General features: G+C 38.4%; 1 protein-coding gene across 1 annotated transcript in view; it reads right to left on the bottom strand.

Moving 5' to 3' along the window:
* The window catches only part of NIPAL2 (NIPA-like domain containing 2), a 112,570-nt gene that overhangs the window by 50,927 nt on the left and 50,953 nt on the right, over nucleotides 1–10,690 (bottom strand). Inside the window, exon 4 of the mRNA XM_011952726.1 lies at nucleotides 2,065–2,124. Within this exon, the coding sequence (XP_011808116.1) occupies nucleotides 2,065–2,124 (60 nt within the window). The remainder of the gene's footprint in view (nucleotides 1–2,064; nucleotides 2,125–10,690) is intronic.

The following is a 10,690-nucleotide window of genomic DNA, read 5'->3' as shown; positions in this document are numbered from 1 at the left end:
TCTCTAAGGACTTGCTTTATGAATCTGGGTGCTCCTGTATTGGGTGCATATATATTCAGGATAGTTAGCTCTTCTTGTTGAATTGATCCCTTTACCATTATGTAACGGCCTTCTTAGTCTCTTTTGATCTTTGTTGGTTTAGAGTCTGTTTTATTAGAGACTAGGATTGCACCCCCTGCCTTTTTTTGTTTTCCATTTGCTTGGTAGATCTTTCTCCATCCCTTTATTTTGAGCCTATGTGTGTCTCTGCATGTGAGATGGGTCTCCTGAATACAGCACACTGATGGGTCTTGATTCTTTATCCAATTTGCCAGTCTGTGTCTTTTAATTGGAGCATTTAGCCCTTTTACATTTCAGGTTAATATTGTTATGTGTGAATTTGATCCTGTCATTGTGATGTTAGCTGGTTATTTTGCTCATTAGTTGATGCAGTTTCTTTCTAGCATCGATGTTCATTACCATTTTTTTTTTTCTTTTTGAGATAGGGTCTCACTCAGGTTGCCCAGGCTGGAGTGCAGTGGTGCAATCTTGGTTCACTGCAGCCTTGTCCTCCCAGGCTCAGGTGATCCTCCTGCCTCAGCCTCCCAAGTAGCTGGGACTACAGGTGCATGCCACCACACCTGGCTATTTTATATATATATATAGTAGAGATGGGATTTTGCCATGTTGCCCAAGCTGGTCTTGAACTCCTGGACTCAAGCAATCCGTCTGCCTTGGTCTCCCAAAGTGCTGGGATTATAGGCATCAGCCACTGCATCAGGCATTGGCCATTCTTATTTCTGAGTCCATACATCTTCCCCAAATGATTCTACAAACCACAATATATTAAAAAGGGTATAGAAAAATAGTATATTGGGAGAGATAGAATCCACATATGAATGCATTTAGAAAAACATTTAACCATGAAAAATTTGACAATGTTGACTAAAAACTCTGCTAGCAGAATCAAACCAAGGAGGAAAAGAAAAAGAGAAAACATTTTCAAGACATTATGCTCAAGGAAACATGATCAGGGAAAACAAATGCTCAACATACCAATACTGGTGTCACATTTAGAGCTCGAAATTTTAAAAAAATATGATCTCCCTGGAAGAGGGGAGGCATTGTTTTATTTAAAGTGCCTAAAGTATTTGTATTCATTATCATATGTCAGCAGCAATTCAAACAGGATTCTGTCACGGAAGAAAATATGATTCTCTATAATGCTTCTCACCAATGATATGTCCAACAATAGCTGGAAAATGCAATACATAAATGATGGCTTTGCCATACATCAGAAATGTTTCTTACAGCCAGGAAGGCTACTGTCATTTTCCATTAATAACTGTATGTCCAAATAAAATATTTAAGAACAATGTTCTGTGCTACTTTTGGGAAAAGCCAAATATAAATTGTAGTTAGTTCGTGCAGCAAATTTTTGTGGTTTTCATTTTTATGCAATACTTTCTTGTAACAATATAACAAATATATCCTTTGGAGTGTGGTAATCTATTAGGTAACACAGATGTTTTCATTGAATTTTATTGTGTTCACACAATTTTATAACATTAATATTATTATAAAGACCCATTATAAAATATACAAATGCTCAACATACCAACACTAGTGTCACATTTAGAGCTCAAATTTAAAAAAAAATATGATCTCCCTGGAAGAGGGGAGGCATTGTTTTATTTAAAGTGCCTAAAGGATTTGTATTTTAATGCATTATTATAATAATAAAATGATATGAAATTATAATTCAATGCATTATAATAATATAATCCATTCAATTAATATAATAATCCATTACAAATTATTTTATAATAATTCATTATAATTATTAATTGATAATTTGCTATAGCAAAAATTGATCATGTTTAGCAGTGTTCACAATAGAAATGGAAGTATTTCATGTGAGAAGAGATGGCAGCTCCAAGACAGAATAATGCTTGTCTCTAAATGAGACTTACACCCATTTCAGTAATTTGTTTCCAGTTTTTATTACACATACTTTTTACAGATAGTATTATTTATTTCCTGATCAAGCAATGCTACAATTACATGAATTAAATAATTACTTACCTAGTAAATCTGAGGCTCTCAAATTGTCTTTCAGAAACATAACAGAAATAATGGCACTGCCTAGAAAGAAAATGGCCTAATTAGTGGTAGTTCCAATATAGAAGTGTCTATTACGCAATGCCTTTTGAAAGAAGTTAAGCAATTTGTGTTTTACGCCTGATGAGCTATGCCCTGATCAGAGACATTCAGCAGTTGTGGCTGTAAAAAGGCCTTTCTTCCCCCTGTGGCTGAGGATATGTGGAAATTGGCGTGGTTTACAACGGATGTGGCTGAGATAGTGTCTTGTATATTGTGAGGTCTTAATAAAAGTTTACTAAATGACAGAACAAACGAATAGAAAGAAAGAAGAAAGGCAGAGCAGGAAGGGGTAGAAAGACAGGAAGAGATAGAAAGGAAAGAAAGAAGGATGGGGCAGGGTGCAGTGCCTCATGCCTGTAAGGCTCAGCACTTTGGGAGGATCACTTGAGTTCAGGAGTTCAAGATAAGCCTGGGCAACATAGTGAAACACCCCATCTCTACTTAAAACACAAAAAATTGGCCAGGCATGGTGGCATGGGCCTGTAGTCCCAGCTACTGGGGAGGCTGAGGTGAGTGGATTTCTTGAGCCTGGGAGGTTGAGGCTGCAGTGAGCCATGATGGCATCACTGCACTGCAGCCTCAGTGACAGAAGGAGATCCTGTCTCAAAAAAAAAAAAAAAAAAAAAAAAAAAAAAGAAAGAAGGACAGGAAGAACTTTAAATATGTACTAAACTGAAACTCATGATTTCCCAGCATCTCCTCCCATAATTCCTATTCCGACAATTCCTGTATCTACTTACTAACACCAGAATCCCAGGACTTCTCCTATTTCTCTTCTATTTGACGATCCACATCCAACAGGTCACTGGGTCGAAGTCTGTAGTCCATTCTCTATTTTTTTCTTTTTTTTGAGACAGGATTTTGTTCTTTTGCCCAGGCTGGAGTGCAGTGGCAAGATCATGCCTCACTGCAACATTGCACTCCTAGGCTCAAGCGATCCACAGGCTCATGCCACCCTCCCAGCCAATTAAAAAATTTTTTTTGTAGAAATGGGGTCTCACTATGTTGCCCAGGCTGGCATCAAACTCCTGGGCTCAAGTGATCCTCCTGCCTCGACCTCCCAAAGTATTGGGATTACAGGCATGGGCCACTGCAACCAGCCTCATTTCCCTCTCTGTTAGGTCTGTTCCCGAATCTTCATTCCTGTGATCACCAGCCCTGTCCCAAGCTCAGGGCAGCTCCTCCTCTGGCTTAGACCATTAGATTCTCTCTGACCTCGCATTTCCCGCTTTTCCCCTTTCCCCATACCACCACCAGAGTGATCACTGTAAAATGCAAATCTGATGTAAATACACTGCTTTCAACCCCTAAGTGGCTGGTCTACAGGACAAAGGCCACACTACCAAGCTGAACACTCGAAGAGCTATGATTTTGCTTCTGATGCTTTGGTCACATTTGTCTTTATTTCTTTGATAATCTGTAGCCCCACCTTACTGAAGTAATTATAATTCCCAGAATCCACCATGCAGTTTCATGCTTAATGGCTTTTACATGTTCAGCTCTGCCCCTGTCCTTGTGACCAGCTCTAGACTCAAGTGTCACTTCTGGATTCCCCTGGGCTGAGCTGATCACGCTACCCTTATGCTCTGACTACCCCTGTATATAGCTTTTTCACTACACCTAGATTTACATGCCTGTCTTCCCCTGAAAGACCATCAGTTCCTTTTAATCTGAGATATGTCTTCTTATTCTTCTAAGATCTCCAGTGAGTAGCTGTATCTAGCACATAAAAAGTGTTCAATAAATGCTCATTAAATGAAATGAGACAGTATGGGATCTCAGCCTTGCAGCTGTTCTCTTTCCTATTAGTGACACTACTGGACTCTCTCCCATACAGTCGATCCATGGTCTGCTACTGTCACCTCAGGTATCAGGGTTAAACTGAACCTCTCTGAGTTGTTCCTCTTATGGGGCCATTTCTCTATGAGTATAGGCATGGGAAAATCCAAAATTGTAATAATACAAAAAAAATGCAACATAATATATGCTGTAAATTTTTAACAAAAACTATTTGCTGTTTGTTTTTTAAAAGCAAAAGTACAGGAAAGAAAATTATCATAAAATAATACCTTCCTGTAAAGAAAATTGCCGTTAATATATTGGTGTTTTTATTTCTCTTCAGTTGAGATCAAACTTTAGTGGCAAATTTATTTTCTCAGTTTCCTCAGTCAACACATTACAATTTGCCATGTCATCAAGAATTCTTCATAGACATAATTTTAATGTTGGTATAATAATACATTAAACAGATGGTGTGGTTAAATGGCAGTTTATTGAAAACAAAATAAGTCCACACCAGAAACCCTCATGCAGGATAAGATGGGACGCTATTTGTCTCTGTTGGTTTTTTTTTTTTTTTTTGTTTTGAGAAGGAGTCTTGCTCTGTCACCCAGGCTGGAGTGCAGTGGCGCGATCTCGGCTCACTGCAAGCTCCGCCTCCCAGGTTCACGCCATTCTCCTGGCTCAGCCTCCGGAGTAGCTGGGACTACAGGCGCCCACCACCATGCCCGGCTAATTTTTTGTATTTTTTTTAGTAGAGACGGGGTTTCACCGTGTTAGCCAGGATGGTCTCGATCTCCTGACCTCGTGATCCGCCTATCTCGGCCTCCCAAAGTGCTGGGATTACAGGCTTGAGCCACCGCGCCCAGCTAGTTTTTTGTTTTTTTTAGTAGAGACGGGGTTTCACCGTGTTAGCCAGGATGGTCTCGATCTCCTGACCTCGTGATCCGCCTATCTCGGCCTCCCAAAGTGCTGGGATTACAGGCTTGAGCCACCGCGCCCGGCTCTGTTGGTTTTTTTTTTTTTTTTGTCTCAACTTAGCATTTTCTCATTCTGGTTGATCTTTGTCCTTCAAAACTTTTCCTGTGCAGGTTACTTATAGGAAAGGAAGCTTCACACAGAGTAAACCAGGCATGGGAAATGCTCATCAAGCATGAGTTTGAGTGTTGTGGTTTTAAAACATTAAAGCAAGATTTTCTGTAGATACACTAATGCATGACTACACGGCTCATTAAATTAAGAAATGAATTTGGGATAGGTATAAAAATGTATACAAATTTTCTATTTCAGATTTGAACCAAAATAATCCAGGGAAACTAATTTCACATGGTAGAGCACGAGAAAAGGTATTAAAAACCTGAACCCCTACCCCACCCTCCAATCCCAGACTTCCTGTGTAATTAAGTAAGGGATGTGTCTAAGTAGGAGATAGATTAGCAATAAAAATAGGTGAAGTGTCGCTGCGTTAACACATCCCAAATGTGTTCCATTCTAACATCCTTGAGATGACCATTTCACAACAAAGGATTATAGTAAGAAGGGAAACATTGCTTACATGGAATGAGGAGATTTTAAGCTAGTAGGAGACATAGACATAATCCACTCCAGGTTCTAAACTTGACAATTGGGAAACTGAGGTCCAAAGAATTTGTTTGTCTATTCACTGATCCATCCATTTAAAACACATTTACATTACAGCAGAGCTGGAACAGGCACCCATATTTCCTTACTCTCAGTCCAGAGCTCTTTCTAGTACACTATACCCCATTGGCTCCCTTGAAGTAAGAAAACATCATTTTACTTTTCTTGTTGCTAAGCCACAGTTTCTTAATACATTTACTTTCAGAAGGAAGAGGGTAAAATGTTATATGGGAAATAATTTCATTTGTAAAAGCAAAAAGGACATGATTGGTAACGAAAAACTGGAAATACACTACTTGTATCAAATTATATCAGTTGCTATAAAATAATTGTCAGAATTTTATGAAACATAAATATGCTACTCTTCCTTTCTGAAAGATAATAGAAGTCTAATGCACTTCCACATTCAGCCAATAACATTTTTTTTTTCTGTTTTAAGAGAACATGAGATTTCCTACAAAATTTTTAGGTAATAGAACAAAAAGATATTTTAGTTTTATTTATCTAGTGAAAAAGACAATAAAAAAGAACATTCTATTAAGATGTATTTACTTTCAACTCATTTATCTTGCAAAACATGCTAAAATGAGAGCTGTGCTGAACAAAAAGGCAGTATTGAGCAATAGCTAATAACATGACTTTTAAGTAGAGTAGTAAATTTTTCAAATGAGAAAAACGTAAACTGAAGTACTCTCATATATGTTTGTAATCAGAGGTCTGTCAAGCCCAACACTTTTTAGTAGTTGCTATAACAATAACCATTGCCTAATGAACACCTAGAAAAGGGGGAAATCTATTATACTTTTATTCCTATAGTAAAATTTAATATTCAAAAATAGAGCATTTCAAGATTAATCATTTAAAAAGCATGAAAACAGAACACACAATTGATTCCTTAAGTAAATATCCAGTCATAACTGTAGTTTCACCATAGCATTGCTTAAGTAAATATCCAGTCATAACTGTAGTTTCACCATACTAGCTATACTAGCTATACTAGCTATGGTGAAACTACAGTTATGACTGGATATTTACTTAAGCAATCAATTGTGTGTGCATTTTTGGTTTGAGACATGTTTGGGCAGAGACTCATGAATGCTTTTCCCTCTGGCTTTCACAAGACACTGGTTTACAGAGAGTGCTCACTGATCTCAGTGCTTTATTAAAAAGTACCTTTTCAGGGGGGAAAATTGATGTAAGAAAAACCAGGAGGAAGATGCGAGCTCTCCTAAGCACATAATAGTCCTAGCAGGTTAATAAAATGTCCCTGCTTTAGACAGGCTATTTTCCCAGTCAAAACTCACTGCCCATAGTCAGTGAACTGTTATTCTTGGCAGGTGGGAAATGTTTATAAAATGTGACACCCTTTCCCCATAAGCTTATCAACAATTGATGGCCATTGCAGTTACCCAAGAATCATCTTATCTTGGGGCCAATATACAAAATTTGCAAAAGGGGGTCTAATCTGAGCTGAGCTGTCTTCAACTCATTCTTATTTCATTATCCTTAAGGAAATGCTCAGTTGGAAAGGCTGAGGCTGATTCACGAGGATGCTGGGAAGTGGAATACGGACAGGAATTAGCCAAAAAGACTTCCCTACTGTTTTGTTACTCAGAGTATCACTCCAGGTGAAAAGAAGAAGGTCCTATTGAAGAAATGAAGTTCCACAACACTGCCTAGGTGGCTGGGTGCTGGGCTGGGGTGTAGAACACCTGGGTTTGAGTGTTGCTCTGTCCAGAACCAGCTATGGAATACAGCACATGTTAACACGCTAGCCTCGGTTTTATTTCCTCAACCAGTGAAAGGAAGCATTTGTGCTTCATCCTTTCTAATTATTCTCCTTGCTTGAACATTTTATAAACAATCAGTTATTAGAAATAAGAGTGTATGGATCAAGCTGTGCTCTTTTTGTTTTCCCAGGTGGCTTTCAGTATTTGAGGGAAAAGACACAGGTCCTCTGTTTTCCAAGATGACCATGGTCTATGGGTGCAAGTATAACTGAAAGCACCAAGATTTGACACAGCATCTTTCCTTTACTTAGTGATGATACATGTGAACAGGTATACCCACCAGTAGGCAAAGAAACACAACCCCGGTGGATAAATGAATGGGCAGGAACACAAGGAATTCACAAATGAGAGCAGACAAACACATACGGGAAAGTCCAAATCATCAGTAATAAAGATAATCTAGAGTCAGGTGCTCTTTTCCACACGCAATTTTAAGACTGAGTATTGACAAGGAAGAAGTAAAGTCAGTACACCCTCACATTGCTAGTGTCATTGTAAATTGATGCAAACTTTCTGATGAGTGATTTTACAATATCTATCAACAGCATCAAACAGTTCAAATTCTTTGACCTAGTAATTCTGCATCTTCTGTTCTAAGGAAGCATTCCAAAAAACTGAGAGTCTCAAGCCTAAAGGTGTCAATTGCAAAATTATTTTTCATAGTGGAAAACTGGAACAATCTAAATGTTCAGCAATAATCAGTAGAATATTATGCAGCTAATAGAATGTATTATGGAAAATTACATAGTGATATTGAAAATTTTATGCTATTATGTTAAAAGAGGTAGAAAATTATATTGATACAATGATTATGACAGGAAAATTTATACATAATAACAGTGGCTGAATATTCTACTTATTAAGGGTTTGACATGGAATAATTAACTCTTTCTATCCTCCCAAAATCTCAGTGAGATAGTTGGCATTGTTATGCTCATTTTATAGGTAAAAAAGCTGAGGCTTGGAGAGTTTAAGTTTATTACACAATGTCACACAGTGACTCCAGAGTCAAGCACTAGACCACAATGGCCATATGCATTAAAAAAATAAAAGGTGAAAGGTAATACACCATTGGTATACCATGGTATAAAAGGCGAAAGGTAATGTACCATTGATAATATACCAATTTATCAAATTTCATTTAGACAGGAGGAATAAGTTTTAGTGATCTATTGCACAGCATGGTGGCCAAGTTAACAGTAATACATATTTCAAAGTTCCTAAAATAGTAGATTTTAAAAGTTCTTTTTTTTTGAGACGGGGTCTCCTTCTGTTACCAGGCTGGAGTGCAGTGGGCGCAATCACGGCTCACTGCAGCCTCAAGCTCCTGAGCTCACGTGATTCTCCCACCTCAGCCTCCCAAGGAGCTGGGACTATAGGCAATACCATGTACTAAAAACTAGCCTGGCTAGTTTTTTAATTTTTTGTAGACACAGAGTCTCACTGTGTTGCCCAGGCTGGTCTCAAACGTCTGGGCTCAATTGATCCTCCTACTTTGGCCTCCCAAAGTGCTGAGATTACAGGCAAAAGCCACTGCACCCACCCTAATTTTTATTTATTTATTTATTTTTTAAACGGAGCCTGGCTCTCTTGCCCAGGCTGGAGTGCATTGGCGATCTTGGCTCACTGCAACTTCCGCCTCCTAAATTCAAGCGATTCTCCTGCCTCAGCCTCCCACGTAGTTGGGACTACAGGAGTCCACCACCATGCCCGGCTAATTTTTGTATTTTTCGTAGAGATGAGGTTTCACTATGTTGGCCAGGCTGGTTTTGAGCTCGTAACCTCGTGATCCTCCCGCCTTGGCCTCCCAAAGTGCTAGGATTACAGGAGTGAGCCACAGCGCCCGGTCTTTTGCCTAAATATTCTTAACCACACAAAATGAGAAGTAGATGAGATGATAAATATGTTAATTAGCCTGATGTAATATTTTTACAGCGTATACGTCTATCAAAACACTACACTGTACCCCAGAAACATATAAAATTATTTGTCAATTAAAACAATTTTTAAAATTACATTAAAAAATAAAAAATTTTGAAAAGATAATATGCCAAAATCCAAAGGGTGGTTCTGTAGAAGTCATGGGGGGTGGGGCGGGGGAAGACAGCAGGAATACTATCCATAAGGGGAAAGGACATACAACCTTCTTCTAGTCTTTCCTCTGGTGCAAAATGGTACCTCCATGGAGCAGTCTAATGTATTTAATGTATCCAGTTGCCCTTGAAGCTCTAATGCTTTAAGGTCAGGAAGCTTCTCAGCAGCAATTGCAGTGGACTGATTCCTATTGGTGAGTCATCTGTTGTCCTTGTGGCTATTAAGTGTCACTTAGGTTGGCAATCAAAATGGAAATTCATTTAGGTTGGCAATCAAAATGGAGATTCATTTTGATCAAGGTTCACATAAGGAAACCTACACATGGGCATTTGGATTCAGGTAAAAGGCCAAGCAAGTTTCCGGTGCCTTCCAATGATGTCGGGGAGGGTGCCAGTCCCAGAGCGAGGTATGTGTCTTGGTGTTGTGCCTCCTCGTGCTTCTTGATTTACTTAGGAATCAACTCTCGGTTTGTCCTTCGTTCACATGAAGGACATGTGATATCTCTGATATCCTTCAGTGTATGAGACTCAGTCCAAGACCAGCTGTTATTATGGAAGAGTTATTTGATGCTCTAAGACCCATAGCAGGTCATGAGAGAGAAAAAGCCAACCATAAATTAACGTGATGCATGAGTATTCAGAAAAGTTGTAAATACTTGGTTTGAGGTTCTGCTGTAATAGCTACTAATGAGGATTAGTAAATGAGAAGTTAAACACCAAACTTCTGTTAGCAATTTAGCTTAAGGGCAGCTTTTACATGTCAGTTTAGAACCCTGTGTCTGTAGAATAGTAGGTAAATGGGCATTCCGTTTTTAAATATGTGACATTAGGACATATGTGTGCTTTTTATTTAAACTGTCTTCCCCTAAAATAATAATTTTTTATTAAAAGCTTAATGGTACAGAAGACTGTTCAATAACTGTTTAAATGTTTAGGGTATGGCTATTTTTAAATGATTTTGTTCACTTTTGTTTCTCTGTTTTTTTACCCTTTATTATCACTTTTTAAAGACAAATCTAACCCAAAGCTAAGACAATCAATTAATTTTACCTTACTCAAATGTGATTATGGATATGATATTCTTATCTGATTCAGCTGGGGAGAAAAAGAACATTTGGTTGACAGGTTAGAAACTCAAATGCCTATAAGGGCTTTTAAGGTAATCCTCTGAAGACAAAAAAAAAAATAAGGGGGGTGGGCCATAGTAATAAGGGGGATGGGCTCTGGTGAATGAGGGGCATGGGC

The sequence above is a fragment of the Colobus angolensis genome, unplaced genomic scaffold (genome assembly GCF_000951035.1).
Source record: "Colobus angolensis palliatus isolate OR3802 unplaced genomic scaffold, Cang.pa_1.0 Scaffold349, whole genome shotgun sequence".
Lineage (NCBI taxonomy): Eukaryota > Metazoa > Chordata > Mammalia > Primates > Cercopithecidae > Colobus > Colobus angolensis.
The sequence above is the reverse complement of the archived record's forward strand: the minus strand, read 5'-3'. Positions and strand labels throughout refer to the sequence as shown.